Source organism: Syngnathoides biaculeatus, chromosome 17 (genome assembly GCF_019802595.1).
Source record: "Syngnathoides biaculeatus isolate LvHL_M chromosome 17, ASM1980259v1, whole genome shotgun sequence".
Taxonomy (NCBI): domain Eukaryota; kingdom Metazoa; phylum Chordata; class Actinopteri; order Syngnathiformes; family Syngnathidae; genus Syngnathoides; species Syngnathoides biaculeatus.
In genome coordinates, this window is record NC_084656.1 from 20898065 (window position 1) to 20915985 (window position 17921).

At 43.9% G+C, this 17921-nt stretch overlaps 1 protein-coding gene across 3 annotated transcripts in view; it reads right to left on the reverse strand.

Moving 5' to 3' along the window:
* The window catches only part of LOC133490989 (tenascin-like), a 43917-nt gene that overhangs the window by 15988 nt on the left and 10008 nt on the right, over window positions 1–17921 (reverse strand). For all 3 annotated transcript variants that reach the window (XM_061801792.1, XM_061801791.1, XM_061801793.1), the window contains exons 3-8: window positions 10553–10717; window positions 4384–6051; window positions 3243–3506; window positions 2830–2945; window positions 1790–1943; window positions 86–355 (exon numbers count right to left, since the gene is read on the reverse strand). In XM_061801792.1, coding sequence (XP_061657776.1) covers window positions 86–355; window positions 1790–1943; window positions 2830–2945; window positions 3243–3506; window positions 4384–6013 — 2434 coding nt within the window. In that variant the 5' untranslated portion in view covers window positions 6014–6051; window positions 10553–10717. The remainder of the gene's footprint in view (window positions 1–85; window positions 356–1789; window positions 1944–2829; window positions 2946–3242; window positions 3507–4383; window positions 6052–10552; window positions 10718–17921) is intronic.

The window sequence follows — 17921 nt, forward strand, 5'->3', positions numbered from 1 at the left end:
ACTCGAGTTAAGTCGTGTAAAACGATTCTCCCACGTCAGAGACACAGAATCCACCCTTTTCCCGTCATTCCCCTACTCAGCTGACCTGTGGTAAAGGTGGTGGTAGCTGCTTCGCTGCTGACATCTCGGCTGCGGGCCACAAGTGACACCGTGTACTCTGTGTCGGCCTTCAGGCCCTGTAGGCTGTGCTGCTTGTCCGGTGGGAAGATCTCCACTTTGGCGGCCTCAGAAGAGTCTTGGCTGGTCTTGTAAAATAGAGTCACCCGGTCCGTCTCAGCCACCGGATCAGACCAGCTGATCAGTGCTGAGGAGTCGCTCACGTCCAGCACCTGGAGATGCCGTGGGGCATCAATCTCTGCAGAGGGAAAGACCATGCCATCAGTGAATATTTTTTTCCACTTATGATAACCACTTGTTAGTTGTTAGTTTGTTGTACCTTTTGTGACTTTGTGGAATGTTGTGGTGATAGAAGAAGGGAAAAGAGACCAAGATCAAAACCTAAACTCTAAGGGCGTCAAGATAGAGCCAAGACGTAGCGAGATCAAGTCAAGACCAAGACTTTGAAGGGTTGCAATTGAGTCAAGACAAAGACTACAAAGACCTGGGATCAAGTCAAGACCAAAACTTTGAGGGTTTGAAACCAAGTGAAGACAAAGACTTAAAAAAAAAATGTCAAGAGCAAAACGTTGTAGAAACTTTGCCTAAAAATGGAATTCATGAAACTTGATCTCAAGCGAGACTTTTCTGGATACTTCAGGGAGAGCTCAGGGAGCTCAAATGTCGGCGAGGCTATAAGCTAATTCCAAGATCCATATCTGTATACAGTGTGGATATGACATCAACAAAAGCCCCCCCCCCCCCCCCCCCCCAAAAAAAAAATCATGTACGGCGGAACACGACATCTAGCAGGCTACTGTGAAAACATTTCAGAATGCTTTCACAGCTCGGTTCCAATTTGCTTTGGTTACGAACAATGCTGGGAAGTACTGCACTGAACCAAAGTTGATTTTTCATTTTGCTTGTGGCATTTATTTTTATGACTACAGTACTTTTTTAAAAAAAATTAAACAGACTCGTTGGATCGCTGGTGGTCCACTGACAATGGGAGTTATATAAAATAAAAAGCCTTATTTGAAAAAATAAGTTGAAGAAAGTACATACAACTGCCACAGACAAAAATAAGTCAATTGTGGTTGAGAACTGGATTGATGGATTGATTGAGATCTCGGCAACAGGGACAGCAACGACATGGAGGAACACGAACCCTGGGGCGTAAATAACGACGACCTAACAGAGTCGGAAATGGAGGATATACGATGATGCGTCGAAAATGATTCATGACCAATGCGTTGTGTCTTGCGTCAGCCGAAAAACCACCAGCATCTGGCATTCAAAATGGCTTGGAGTGGGGGGGGAGCACAAATGTGGAAAAACCCCCACAAAGAAGTAAGGTGGTTTTTTTTTTTTTTTTTTCATTAGTCATTAACTAATTGAGCTTTTTATTATTTTTTTGTTAGTCATTTCAGAACATTAACAAAGCTATGGGAACATGTTGTTTCGATAGCAAACGCAAGTCCAGCCAGCGCTGGCTCGCTTTTTGTTTTAAAAACAATGTAGCCTTTCTTCCCTTTCAGCGCGAGCACTGTGCAAGTCCATAAAACAAGACGGAAAGTATTTTGTGTGCAGTTTTCACATTGTCCAAATAGTTATTGTTTGTAAAAAAAAAATACCTTTTACATTTCAGTCTGCTGAGTCTCTTTATTTTGGAAAACCAAACTAATTTACTCACTGGTTGTGACTTGTTGGATCGCTGGTGGTCCCCTGCTGTTGTTCTTTACTACGCTGATGGACACCTCGTAATCCTGACCTGGACCCAGGCCCGACTGGACAAAGCGGTTTTGTGATGAGGGAACTGTGCTCACCACCTTGCCATTTTCTTCTTTCTTCAAAACGGAAACAACGAAAAACAAGCAAGCACAAGTCAGACGAGAGGACGGAAAATTCGATTGAATGATAATCATAAATAAATAAATACTTTTAATTGGGTTAAAGTTCACTGTGATGATGAAATAGGTCAAATCTGAGTCTTGGTCTTAAGCCTTCTAAATTAGTCTTGTCTTGGTCTAGGGTTTTCTAGGGTCAGTTCTGGTCCTGACCCTGTCTCAACTCCCCAAAGTCTTAATCTTGACCCTCAAATTCTCAACGTCTTGATGTTGACTTGGTTTTAGGCACTTAAAAGTTGGTATCAAACCCTCGTCTCGTACTTTCAAAAACTTGACCTGGTCTCATCTACTCGAAGTCCCTCTCTCACCATCTCAAAATCTTGGGCTTGATTTCTTCAAGTTTTGGTCTTGACCTGGTCTCCATCCATATAAGTATTTGTCCAAACCTGATTGGAAGCGCTCAAAAGTCTTCATCTTGACATGTTCTTGGCTCCGTAAAAATCCGAAGTATGACTGTCTCAAGCCCTCGAAGGTTTGGTCGCGACCTTTTCTCAAACCCTTGTCTTGTCTTGTCTTCTCCTGTCTTCGCTCAGTCTTGTGCCTTTCACGACTTGATCCCGTCTCGGTCTGAAATTTTGCGGTATTAAGACTACAATACTCCTCCCTCTGACTCCGCAGCCGCCACAATACTTTCTGGCTTAGGTTCGAGGGAGCAATTCTTTTTACATCTAAACTTTGTTTTGTCCTTTTGCATACTGTATGTCAAAGCAAACACTGGGAACAAAATGAAATTCATGTCGCGCCGAGCAGAGATTTCCAAGAAAATGGCCTGGCTTAGCACCTCACACTCATAAAATTCCGGGAAGGCTTTACAAACCGGACCCACCATGTTACGGAAGTAGATCTCCCAGCCGTCGAAAGAAACGTTCAGCTGTTCCCACATGACCTCGACGGAGGTCTCCCCCACAGACGTGAATCTCAAACCTTCTGGCTGTGGAAGAGCTGAGGGGATTCAAACCAAAACCATCAAACAACTCGAGGAAGTCATTTCTGTAATACTTGCATGAACTTGCTCAAGAGCTGAACTGATACATTGGATTTTTGGAAAGTAGACTGAGACTGGAATTTGGAATGAAATGTCGAGGAATTGCGAAAATGTATAAAATCTCTCTTAATTTGTGAATTTTACCATGCAAACTTGGAAAATGGATAAATAGCGCACAAAATGTCCTGAAAGAGGTCAACAGTTTCATGCTGGAATGCTTTACAACGCCCAAGGTATCTGGTACTTTCTGGTACCTGTGGCCACCCTGGCGCCAACAGGGACGCTCCTCTTGTTGCTCAGAACTGCGTACACGTTGACGTCGTACTCGAAACCCGGCTCCAGCTCTTTGACCGTGGCGGTATTTTGGTCGCCGGGCACGGTAAAGTTCAAAAGCAACCCGCCGGGCCGGGTGGGCACGTATGTGATGAGGTATTCGGTCACCAGCATGTCGTTGATCCAGGATAAGTCCACCGTCTCGGTGCTGACCTCACCCACAGCGAGATCCTTTGGAGGAGACACTGGAAAAAGAAAAGTTGGAAGTTTCTCATGGTCCGGGGCACACGAGCTAATGCGAGCTCCAGAGAAACATCTGGAAGTAGTGAAAGCGACGCCAAGGGTAGAAAAAAAAAGTCCTCACATGAATATATTTTGGGTGGGAGTGAGTTTTAAAAGGCTTCCAATCGTGTGTTAGGTAAGACAATTTAGACTGCAGCGGTTCTCGAACTGGAGTACACGAGGCGGAACTTGGAAGTCAGCAAGATGATTTGCATTAAATGATGTGTGGTAGCCCTTAAAAAAAAATTGTGCATACCTTCATGTGGTGGCCGCGGCGCCACGGAAACAAACATATTGAACATATTAGTCTTTTCTAAGTCTGCTTTGGGCCAATTACAAGTGCTGATGTAAAGTGATGTATTATTTCATACGGCAAATCTAATATCCCTAATAGTTTTGTTTTCTTGCAATCAAAATGTCTCGACTTTTCCAAGACAAAAAGGAATATTACAAGAATGAAGTTGGTTAAAAAAAAAAAACTTTTCAAAATATGATCCTCCACCCTGGTCTTTAATTTGACTTCAGTATCCTAATACGGCTTACTCTCATAAAAATACAACTTTATCTTCATAAGATTATGATGTTTTTCACTAAAACAAATGCGTTTAACATTACATTTTTTTTTCCTCAAAAAGGGGGATGTTGTAGACCCCCACATATTTACGATTCCCCATTTGCATCTTAACCCATTCACTGACTTTTTCATAATTCACGGAAATTCCCCTTATTCAAGTGACCTCTCTCTGGAAAGGGGTCCCTGAACCCATCTTAAGAACTGCTGATTTAGAGTCTTCATTAGTCTTCAATGATGGATGGAAGATGTCTCAGGCGTTTGCTCACCTTCAGAGCAGTCGTCTCTGATGTATCCTTCATCACAGACGCACTGACCGTCTACACAGCGTCCTCTGTCGTGGCAGCCGTTGAGGCAGCTCCGTTCTGCGCAACTCTCCCCTTCGTAGCCGCTCTCACACTCGCACCGTCCTTTGACGCAGCGCCCCCTGCCGTTGCACTTATCCGGACAGGTGATCCGAGAGCAGTCATGGCCCGAGTAGCCCTCCTGACAGACGCAGAAGCCGTCGTTGCAGCGGCCGCGCGTCAGGCAGTCATTTGGGCACGCCTTCCGACCGCAGTCCTCGCCGGCAAAACCTTCGTCGCACACGCACTGCCCGTCGAGGCAGCGCCCGCGGTTCTGGCAATTGTTTGGGCAGCTCAGCAGGGCGCAGTCGTTTCCGGTGAAGCCGGCGTGGCACTCGCACCGACCCTCGACGCACTCGCCACGACCGTAGCAGTTCGAGGGGCACGTCCTGATGCTGCAATCCTCGCCGGCAAAGCCTTCCTGGCACACGCATTGCCCGTTGACGCAGCGTCCCCTCTGGAGGCAATCGTTCGGGCAGGAAACCTCGGCGCAGTCGTCTCCTTGGAATCCGACGTCGCAAACGCACTGCCCGTTAACGCACTGGCCCCTGGCGTTGCAGTCGTTTGGACACGCCAACTGACTGCAGTCGTCACCTTGGTACCCGTTGTCGCAGATGCACATCCCGTTGAAGCAGGCACCTCTGCCGTTGCAGTCGTTGAGGCAGGTGAGGCGGGAGCAGTCGTCGCCGCCGTAACCCGCTGTGCAAGCACAGCGGCCGTCGACGCAGAGGCCGTTACCGTGGCAGTCGGCGGGACAGGTGAGCTGTTCGCAGTCCTCCCCCGAGAATCCGGGCTCACAGTGGCAGGTTCCATTTACGCAGCGTCCACGGCCGAAGCAATCTTTCGGGCAAATCAGTTCGGAGCAGTCCACACCGATCCAGGGTTCCTTGCAGACACACTTGCCGTCCTTACAGTGCCCGTGATCTCGGCAGTTTTCGGGGCAGATGCTCTGAGAGCAGTCATCCCCCAAGAAACCTTCAGGACACTCGAGCTCAGTGCAGTTGACGCCCTTCCAGCCGGCCTCACACGTGCACCCGCGTGTCTCCGCGCTGTAGTTTCCATGTCCGCCGCACAGAGACCTGTTCCCCACATTCCCTACCCCCTGTGTGCTGCAACAGACTCTCTCACCACCCCCACACCGACTCCTCAAGACTGACACTTCGTCCTCCAGCATCTCGATACGGCTCATGAGGTCTTGAATACGGGACAGGTCGTCGGCGCAGCCGCAAGCCCTGCGAGGGATGTTGATGCGGTGGGTGAAGATGATCTGGCTCTCCCCATCTGCAGTAAGGTGCCGGCCTGAGGTCATGGCGGTTTCCGAGGGTGCGAGGCTCTCTGATGCGTCCAGGTCAACGGAGCACAGGTGACCAGCGGGGACGTTGATGTTGTAGACGTGGTTAAAGACCACAGACTGGTGGTCCGCGCCGGGTGAGGTGATGTTGTGCTCCAGAGGCATCTGCCGACGATGCCGGAGCATCTTTTTCACAAGACCGGCGGCCGAGAAGCCGAGTAAGGCGCTGACGAGGAGGCAGCGCACGAGAACTGTTGTGGCCATGACACTTCACACCTTGAGACGGGACAATGTAGATGAACCTGGAATGGAGAATAAAGATGAATTTCTTTTTACAAGATGGCAGAAGAAAATTTAGCCCGTGTATTGACCTGTTGCCGAGTAAGTTAGCTTGTGAGTAAATTGAGACAAAATGATCATTACATATTTTATTATACTGTGGTAACAATAACTGTAACTAATATACTCCTCTAACTGTTAACACGTTGCAGGCCAAACTTTAAGTTGTCAACGAGCTTCAGATAAGGCAATAGCCGCGAAACTGAATTGAAGTCAAAAACAGAACAGTGCATTTTAAGGTACTGTAATTCCCTCGCATGTGAGCAATTAGAACTGCAACCGGGGATGCGGTTTCTGCTGTTTACTGAATGGAACAAACGGTCAAATATACAAATAAAAATTGAGAACACTTGCAAGGAGCAGACGCTGACACTGAAATGATCGAGATGACTTCACCTCCTGACGTCATTTGCTAGTCTTAGGGCTCACATCCAGGACATAAATACCTACAGAAAGAATAAACTCGCTTTTTTATTTAAATACTTTCATTAATATTTTATATAACTCGCCATTTTCTTGTTCACTCTTTTTTGTTCTTTTTTCACGGGCTGGAAAGGATTAATGGCATTTAAATTCATTTCAATAGGGAATATGTATCTTACAGTAGCTCAGTAAGTACTTTGTGCCGTTGTAGTTCTACTATATCTGATCATTTTGTAGAAAACATGTCTTGATGGTAGCTCTGGTACAGTTCTGGACACCATCAAAGTAAAAGGTATGAGACAATTTCGAATCAGGTGTCCTCGTTGGAGTCACCCCTGTAAATCTGTAAAATCGACAGACCCCCTCGTCGACTCCCCCCTCGTCTCGTTGTTAAACAACCACGGTAATTTCCTGCCGTGGCCTCGCATTGGACCGCTCTGGATTTTACAGTCTTGACCTTTCACCCCACCCCTGCCTTGACCCCTCTCCCTCTAAAAGGCAGCTCGGTTTTCACAGGGTCCACACATCTGGGCGGGATGAAATTTGAAGAAGCTCAAAGCAAGTGGAAGGTCGTTATAATTAGGACTGCGGGTACCGAATATGTTTAAATGGATTATTCTAACGATTATCTCCTCGATTTATCGGGTGATCACAAAATATGTATTTTTTATAATCAATAAAGATGCGGGACGGTGGAGCAACTGGTTAGACGGTTGGCCTCACGCTTCTAAAGACCGGGATTTGAATCTTGGCCCCGCCTGTGTGGAGAACTCTAAATTGCCCCTAGGTGTGATTGTGAGTGCGATTGTTGTCTCCATGTGCGATCAAAGTGCGCGGAATGTAGTTTTACAACTCTACTGATAGGGGGCGACACCAGGGTGACCTATCAGTCAGGTGCTGGGTGATGATGAAGCCGCCATCAAGAAATTTGGAGTGGAGTCTGGCGTAAGCTAAAGTTACAAGTCCAGTTCAAACCTACAAGGCTAAATAAGCACGAAAACCAGATGGAGGTCGCTTCAACGTCGGTAAGCTACAATCCAGAGAGCTTCTGTCGCTTCCCACACTCTGGCACACCGACGGGAACTTTCCAGGCTGGAAACGAAAAGCTGAGAATGTTGGAGCCGAGCTGCGAGAGGCGCAACTCCCCGGGCTGCCGTCCCGATCAGATCTCCGGTGTTCAGAAAGCGACAATAGTGTGTCTGAGCTTGTGATTTCTAGTCCCACAAATTGCATCTGGAAGACATCTGGATGGCATTTGGGTAAGGCAAAGCCTCGTTAACAGATTTGTCCAATTCCTGCTAAATATTGTCAAATGGCAATAAATTCCTGTTTGTGCACACATTCTGGACCTTAACAATCCTGTTTAACTGACTAAAAAAAACATTCCCCGGAACATTAGATTCCAAAACTCTTAAACAAGAACGTGGACACGCATATGAGCATGTACCTTTTGGGGATTGGCGGCCGTTGACAGAGCCATGTTTTAATCGTTCAGTGACCGCGCTTGCAACTCAAAATGCTTGGATCTCAAATCATCTTCCTCCATTGAAATCAAGGCATATTCTGGTAATCTGTTCCAGCCCCCCAAAAAATGCTACTCTATGATATTCTCCTTAATAGAATGATACCATATTTACACCATTAAGTAGAATGCAAAGAATTAAATGTTTATTGACACATCGCTTCAATTCAATGGACATTGAGCTGCTCGTTCGCCACCCGGGGAGGTATAATACAGACGTAGGGATACCCGTGGACACGGTTGAAAACGCGATGCAGCAATACGAGTTGTTCTTCAAAGAGGATAAAGAATATATGCCTGGATATTTGACTTGAAAAGCTGTCAATGGAAGTGAATGAGTTAAGATAAGCTAAGATGAGATAATTTTCTAAGAGCAAAGTTATGGTGTCGTTTTCAACACACAACTCGTAATTCTTTGTTTTGTTTGAATGTAAACTACAACTCGGAATGCCAACGAACAGCTTGAAGGCTCTTTTTTGTACTTGCTTGCTGCGAAGTGAGTAGAGATGGGTTCAAATGCATGTGCGCTAATTTTTTTTTTTTTGCAGACAAAGCAAAAATCCAAAATAAAAAAAGTCATCACTGAAATTTCAAGGCACCACTGTATCGCAGACAAGTGGTAGACAGTTTTCACATTTCACCTATACGAGGCAAGAGTGAGAGTGGACATGCTGCCAGGCGCTGGCTAGTGCCCGAACCCTCTATAAAACAAATTGAAGACAAATATTACATGACTCTCGATCATGTAAATGCCTGACAAATTTAAAATCAGAGCCAGAGTGCGATTGGTTACAGTCATTTTGGGTCGTCGTGGGTTGAGAAAATTATTCATCATGGAATGAGTGGCCATAAAAAAACGTGTGACGACGGCCCTCGCGGCTCATGCAGAGAGAAAGCATACAGCGTGAGCCTTGGGGAAGTCCGCCCACCCCAACAAAAAAAGAAAAACAGCTGTCTCATGATGGACATTGGCACAGAACCCAAACGGAAAGCAACCCAAGAAATCATTCCTGTCTTCTGACAAAGGCTTCTTCACCTTTTGTCCATGCCGCCAGCATTATATGGCAGATTGTTGGCACATGTTGGCTGCAGCACACCTCCAGTACTTCTTTCTGACATGCTTTTGGGAGACTAGATGTTTTATTAATTTAGCCAGGCTTGTAAATTTCTCCGTGATTAAAGGCTTACATTTTGAAAGAATATGGGAGATTGTTGTCACATGTAGGACAGCGTCTGAAAATAGTCATTTTGCCCCCCTTCCATTACACACGTGTGTCTAAATAGAGTCCAGGGTGCACCAAGAGACCAAAAAAACGTGGCAGACATAAGGGAGGTACGGTGGCCCTAATGCAGAGGTGTCAAACTGGCACCCGGGCCTTGAGTTTGACACCGGTGCCCTAGAGGGACAAAAAGACAAAAAGCTGTTTGCAATACGCTCCATCCTAAAAGATGTTATGAGAGGATCAAAATCAACTTGAAAGCACACCAATCCAGATTGAGGTTCTACTGTAGCACCGCTAATGGCTTTTCATTTTTTTAATTTTGTTTCCGTCAACCTGCGAAGATGAAGGGTTAGGGTTCGTCTCTCCTGATCAATCCAGTTTCAAAAAGTTAGCATCCATTTATGCTCACGGGTAAACATCGCAAGATTATCTGAGTCAAATCATATTTAAAAAAAAAAAAAAAAAAGTAAACACGACAAAATTGTGAATTTCATGTAAATAAAGTTGTTTTGGGAGGAAAAAATATGTTGTCACAGTCTTTTTTTTTTAGATAAAGTTGAAAAACTGTAATTTGTCTATTACTTTATCTGAATAAATTTGCATATTTCAGACAATTGTTGCATTTTATTAAGAAAATATATAGTTCTACATTTTCAAGATCGTATTTTAAGAAAAACTCCAAAGCTTATCTATTAAATCTAAATAAATTTGCAGAAGCCACCATATTCTTGCATTTTTCTGAAAAACATCATAAAAACAATCTTGCCTGTGTTAAAGTATATGAAGAAAGTTGCTCATTTGATTGCCTTGAATGAACTAAAAGGTATTTAATTCTTATTTATAAAATTCCTTTAATTGAAATATTAATTAAAAAATAAAAAAAATATACATTATACTTTTCACTTTTTAGGTTTTTCTTAAATACAGTTAATCGGTTAATAGATTATAATCAATTATAAAGTTTCATTGTGAGTTACCAATTAAGACAGCTGGATTTTACTAGAATTGCTGCTTTTTGGGGGTTTGCGTTTTTTTTTTTTTTAAAGAAACATTTCATTCATTATCTATGAATAATAACATTATGATGCTATGTACTACGACTTGCGGACACGTGGTAGTCCGTGCGCCCCCAGTTTGAGAACTACTGCACCGCGCGGCCAGCTGATGCCGCATGACGCTCATGTCAAACCTTAAACCCACTTATTTTAGTGTTAAAAAAAAAAAAAAAAAAAAAAAACCTGACCATCTTGCATTCATAATGCACCGTTTTTCAGCGCGAAATGGACGCCGTCCTACCTCGCAGCCTTGTCGTCGCTCGCGGCGAAGCGCCCCTCACACGTCTGAGGAGGAAGACGACGAGAACATGATGCTCCGCAGAATTCCCGGCAATGTGTCGCCTCCTCCGTGTTCCCGCCTGGCTGCTTTGCCACCGACAGCGTGATGCAGAAATGCCGAGCGGGACTGAGGGAGAAAGAGAGAGAGAACGAGAGAGTGGGAGTGAATGTCTTTCAAAAGTGAGCTCAGAAAGCCACTGCCCCCCCCCCCCCCCAACCCATCTACCTCCCACCTCAATGACCGAGGCTGAGCTGTGTTCGGAATTATTCACTCATTCTCTACACCCCACCAACGACATTATGTACTTGAAGGGGTTTTATGTAGTCATTCGGTGGTTGATTTGTGTTGAATAATTTGAGGCAGTGGTCTTTGTAACGTGGGTTTATGATTGCGTACATGCTAGCTGTGTTGCACTGATTTTGTGGCGTTCCTGAACAAAGTGGGGAAAAAAAGTTATCGTGCAACAACGGGAAACCCTACAATCACTCACTCATTCTTTACATCTCAAATGATCAAAAACTGCCACATGGACCCTGAGACCTGGGAGGCAACAGCAGCCAACAGGAAGACACAAAGACAGATCTTTGCAAGTGCACAATTTGATGTCCCATCTCCGCCCGTGCTGCAGAAGGCAAGCGCAGCTACCCACCTGAGGACCCACAAAGACCACAGAACGAGGACTGTCATACTTGACCCCCGACTGACCCCCCGATGATGATGGCTACATGCGTTGATGCAGCGTTTGTGCTCGATTAGCTGTTTCTTCAAGCATCAACACCAACATTGTTGGTTAGCCCGTTTTTGGCATTTTGCTTTGTTTGTAGCATTAACCCAAGCAGACTTTCCTAAGACAAAGCGATGTTATTTGGACTAGTATGCTATCTCATAAGCCTCACGTGAAGGTGGTCAGTTTTTGTCGAATAATAATGCAAGATATCGCCTCGTGGGGTCTCGATCTTTAGAAGGCTGAGGAATCAGTCCAGGACTACACAACAGGACTTGGTCAATGACCTGAAAAGAGCTGGGACCACCGTTTCCAAGGTGACGTCATGGCTTGAAATCATGCATGGCACGGAAGGTTCCCCTGCTTAAACCAGCACGTCAAGACCAGTCTTAAGTTTGCCAATGACCGCCGTTTGGATGATACAGAGGAGTCATGGGAAAAAGTTTTGTGGTCAGATGAGACTAAAATGGAACTTTTTGGTCATAATTCCACAAACCGTGTTTGGAGGAAGACGAATGATGAGTTCCGTCCCAAGAACAGCATCCCTCCTGTGAAGCGTGGGGTTGGTAGCATCATGCTTTGGGGGTATTTTTCTGCACATGGGACAGGACGACTGCACCGTATTAAGGAGAGGATGACCGCGACCATGTATTGTGAGATTTTGGGGAACAACCTCTTTCCCTCAATCAAAGCATTGAAGATGGGTCGCGGCTGGGTCTTTCAACGTGACAATGACCCGAAGCGCACAGGCAAGAAAACCAAGGAGTGGCTCCGTAAGAAGCATATCAAGGTTCTGGCGTGGCCTAGCCAGTCTCCAGACCTAAACCCAATAGAAAAATCTTTGCAGGGATCTGAAACTCAGGGTTTCTCAGCGACAGCCCAGAAACCTGTCTGATCTAGAGAAGATCTGTGTGCACTGCAGTATGCAAACGTGGTGAACAACTACAGGAAAGGTTTCACCTCTGTAATTGTAAACAAAGGCTACTGTAACAAACAATATTGGTTTTCACAGGTGTTGAAATACTTATTTGCAGCTGTATCACACAAATAGTTAAAAAAAACTCATACATTGGGATTTCTGGATTTTTCTTTATAAATTATCTCTCTCACAATGAACATGCACCTACGACGAAAACTTCAGACCTCTCCTTGATTTCTAAGTGGGAGAATATAGCATGGTGTTCAAATACTTATTTTCTTCACTGTAAATCAACACTGCCGCCATACTTCAACCTTTAATGGAATCACTCTGACGCCCCCCCCCCCCACCACCTCAACGACTACACCGCAGCGTTCCTGGGAATCATGACAGATCGAGCGGTGCTTGCGGTCGCCCGAGAGTGTGAAAGCGCAAGAATGGGAGGAAAGTGATGTCAGATTTCTCTCGTTCCACGTCTGCCTATATGAACTCCGCGTCTTCAATAAGTGTCCTATGGTTTTCTTTTCACAGACAAGTCTGCCCCAGATTAATTGAAAGGCTGGGGTGCTTAAAACTAGGGGCTGCGGGCCACGGACTGCCTTCGTTACTGTTAAAACTTGTCCAAATACTTTTGGACCTAACCATACTTGGCACCTGATCAAAAAAGAAATATATGCATAATGCATACGGCCTGCAATGTGAATTGATTAACCAAATTTAAAGTGTTTTTCAAAATGTAGATTTAGTGTCATTGCAAATAATGTGGTGCTTATCTAAATATTAACATTTTAGGGTCTTCAATTGACTTAAGTGTTTTTGTGAAGAATGAAGTCATAGTAAACCCTCGGCCGACCTCATGGACATTTTTTGTAACAGTTTTTTTCTTTTAATGGAATTTAGTCCAGACCAGACCTCCGCCAATACCAGAAGACTCAATAACAGAAGTTCTAAAAGGAACCGCGCAACAGAGTCGAGTCAGTCGGGACTCCAGACCGCCAGCTGCCACCGGGTTGTTCGTCTTAATCCGATTAGAGGAAACAATTAGCTTCAATGTTTCTAATGAGTCTGCATTGCATTCGCACACGATTTGATCGTATCGTCGGACATTTTAAGTCGGCCAGAACGAGCGGATTAAGTGGATTTGTCACTTTTCAGCGCAGGAGGTCAAAACAAACATGTCTGGAGTTTCTTCCACTGTAAAAAGCGGCGTGTGCGTTTGAAAATGGGAGTCGTACTGTCAATATGTCACCGTTCATCAAGTCAAACGTTCTCCGCGGGCCCTGGGGACGCCAGACGAACAAGGCAAACGGGTCACATGCTATTTAAAAGCTCCACGTAGCCAGAAGCCAGAAACACGGCCGGCCCAGGCGACCGACTTGTGAGGAGCTGCATGGATGGTAACGTGCCAAAAACGTCAAGTTTTCTTGAAAAATTTACACAAGAGGAGAAGAAGGAAAAAAAAAAAAAAAAAAAAAAAAAAAAACTATTTAAAAACACCATTAACCATTAGCGTGCAACATGCTAATGTACGCCAATTGCCAAATAACTGATACAGGACTCTGTGAAGGTATAAACAGAAAATACAGTAAAAACCATGAAAAGAAAAACAAATCTGTAAAATGAAAAAATTACAATTAAAACAAGGATCCAAACAGAAAAATAGATACAAATAACACAAAATTAAACAATCACTCAAATGTGAACATACATAATATAAAATTAATAGAATAAAAATACATTTATACAACAGAATTAAAATAATGAAAACCAAACAGGAGAGTAAACTAATGTGAAAACGAGCGGCACGGTGGAGCAACTGGTTAGTGTTGGCCTCACAGTTCTGAGGGCCGGGGGTTCAAATCCTCGGACTCCCCTGTGTGGAGTTTGCATGTTCTTTCCCTGAACTGGTTGCCAACCAGCCGCACTCACAATCAAACCTTGGGTCAATTTAGAGGGTCCAATCAATGATGCATGTTTTTTGGGATGTGAAAGGAAACCTGAGTGCCCACTCGGAGAAAACCCACGCAGGCACGGGGAGAACATGCAAACTCCACACAGTCGGTTCGGGATTGAACCCGCGACCTCAGAACTGTCAGGCCAACGCTTTCCAGCTGAGTCACCGTCCCACCCACACCAAAGTAATTATTAATTATTAAAAATATTCATGCGAAACACCAAAAATCACTAAAAAGTGGGCAAAATAGTGACCAATTAAATACAAATAATAAAGAACTAAATAAACCAAATGATGAACACCTTGAGTCAGAAGTTGCACGAATGTGAGGCAGTAACAGGAACAAATTGGGACGGGGAATTTTGGTCTCGTTACTGTTTGCCCCATAAAAGACTGGAGATGAACAACGAGGCCCCCGGGGGTTGAGACGCCAGCAGGTCGTAGGTCACTGCCGAGTCGCCGCGAAGACCTCCTCAAAGCGATGAGCAACAAACGAGGCGATGACAGGAGATGAGGTCATGCCGCGGCAGGGCGCTGCCCCTCGAGGGGAACAAGTTGGCCGCTTAAAACCGCTGGACCTTGCAGAAATACTGCCATGCCACAAAGTAACTAAGTACAAATACTTGATTACTGCCCTGAAGTACATTTTTCAGGTGTCTGCACTTGAGTGTTTTACTTTTGAGATGATTTTTTTAATTTTCACTCTGTACATTTAACAAAGCTAGAGTGGTACCTTGACTTACAAATTTGATTTATTTCTTGACCGTACTCATAACGCAAAATACTATCCCTCTGAAATCATCTTTCCCCATTAAAATGAATTGAAATTCAATTAATCTGTAATCTCCCCAAAATATTTATGACAAAAATGTACTGTACAATCTTGTAATTATAAACAGACTAAAAACAACTCCCATTGACATTGTGCTCCCTTTGTTATGCTCATCATGACCAGAAGGGGGCAGTATAATGCAGACAAACAAGTTAATGCAATAATGAGGGGTTTTTTTTTTGCAGAGGATAAAGAATATATGCCTGTGAGTATTTTCATATTATCTATGTATTGCTGCACTATTTATGTTCAGCACTCTTACTTCAGGGATTAAAATGTATATTGCATATAGTGGACAGTAATTTTTGTCTTATCGTTTACTTTTGTACACAAGCACATTTCAGAAGCCAAAATTCTTTAATTTGACTGAAGTAAAAAGATAGTGGAGCGCTGCAATGAAAAGAAAAAAAAAAAAAAAAAAAAAAGATTTTCTGCTCAAACTCCGCTCATTTAGTCATTTGCTTTCCCATCTGGACTTTGTTGAAATATTAACTCACATTCTCTTCAATTATGCAGTCGCTACAAAAAAGGCCGGAGGCTTGGAATGGAGCCGTTGCGCGCGCACACACACACACACACACACACACACACACACACATCTCTTTTTCAATTTCAGGGCCACAAATCAATCGTGCACATTGTACTCGAGATGATTTAAATTGCTATTTCTTCATCAGCGGCGCACAAAATATTAAGGCTGGGAATTAGCGTAACATCTCAAATCATTTTGATATTTTACCAACGAACCAAATTGTATGATACAGGCAGTAGGACAATTGATATCTTGCGAGAAAACAAATATAAGATTACAATACCAATAGCATCACGATACAATGATTGTATAATACTGTAGTTATGTCACAATGCCAATATCGTAGTGTTACAATTGCTATGTTGGAAGAAACCCACCAACAATACAAATATTGTAGTATGTCAATAAGTGTATCAAGATAAATGATCGATGGGAAACTGGGGGAAAAAAAACATCTATGACCGATAATTTCACAAGACAGCGCGGTAATTGACACTCAAGAGGAATACCTATGATAGATGGTTTGATAATTTATGCTGTATATAAAAATTAAACCAATACCAACGGTATCATAATACAGACATGACGTGATAATCGATGCACTAGAAAAATACAAACCTTATTGTGAAATCAATGCAGAGATGGTGCAAAAATTAACAACCAATAATGTCGTAATACCGGTACTCTTGTAGTATAGAGATTGTATCATTATTGATACATTGGAAGAAAACGTAAGTATGACAAAACCAAAACTCACAATAGTGATAATGCAATATCATCATCACAATAATCGGAACATTACAAGAACCAGCAGTATCACAATACCAATTGTGTAACGATACAGCCATCTGTCCATTTTCTTCTCAGCTTATCCTCATAAGGGTCCTGGGGAGTGTTGGACCTTATCCCAGCAGTCAACCGGCAGGAGGCGGGGGACACCCTGAACTGGTCGCCAGCCAATCGTAGGGCACATAGACAAACCGTCGCACTCACAATCACACCTAGGGGCAATTTAGAGTCTTCAATTAATGTAGCATGTTTTTTTGAGAAGTGGGAGGAAACCGGAGTCCCAGGCACGAGGAGGGCATCCAAACGGCACACAGGCGGGGACGGGATCGAACCCGGGTCTTCAGAACTGTGAGGCCAACGCTTTACCATCTGACCCACTGTGCTGCTGAAAATGGTATATTGAAAGAAAATTCTATCTTCTATCCGTCTCCCAACAGAAAAGAATACAATACATTGGGAAAACGACAGCGTAAAATGTTGTCCGCATGCTTTTTCAAAAACCGAGCCGGAGCAGAACCGCCGACATGAACTAATATGGATCTTTTTTTTTGTTTAAAGATCTGAGGAATAATCTGTAAGGGGGGGGCACGTGAATGATGGCCCCAGGATGTGAAGTGTTTGTTTAAGCGTTTGGCAAAGCGACCGCTGCTCGACTTCTGTTGCTGGCAACTCTGAAGGGAAACGTCGGGGGTCGATGACACCAATGAGGATTTTCCGACGACAAATTATCGGGCGCGTTGGCTCGGGTTGCGGCGACGACAACCGAAAAATTTTGAGATTTTTGTACAGACGTCAATAAACTCAACATGCATATTTCTAACAATAATTTCATCAATCAAACCTACGGTGCGATATATATATTACACCGGGAGAATTGAAAGCAAACAGCTGAACTTTACTGGGAGTTTATCGAAGGCAGGTGTGCGCCGACTTCCATTTTATGAGTTTGAATCTGACTAGTTAATTCACAACATAGCCACGTCCCCAGTTATGAGCGGATGCGCGCACGTTTTATTATGTCAGTAATCTGTTTCTACTTCACCTCGCAAATTTTTGATTTTTTGTTTTCCCACTTGAATTCTACAGGTTATTTACCGTAATTCCCGGCCTACAGAGCGCACTTGGTTATTACCCTCACCTAGTACATTTGTAAAGGAAATACCATTTGGTACATACATACGCCGCAGCTGTGTAAAAGCCGCAAGTGCCCACATTGAAACACGACATATTTACAAAGAAAGACGGTACTTTATTTTTTAGTTTAACGCTAATGCTGGCGCCGCGCTAACAGGGGTGGCTTAAAAAAAAAAAAACATACCGGTAGAAATCACAGACACTGCAGTAACACGCTAGCACAGCACTATCAGGGCCGGACCGGTAAAAGTCACTTCTTCGGCACATATATTCCAGCGGTCCCCTTTCAGCCATTAGGGAAAAAAAAAAATGCACAAATTAGCCGCATCACCGTATAAATCGCAGGGTTGAAAGAGTGTGGGGAAAGTCAGTTTATAGGCTGTAAATTACAGTAATAACAATGGTACAACAAGCGGTTTATCATTTTACATTAAAAAAAAAGTTGC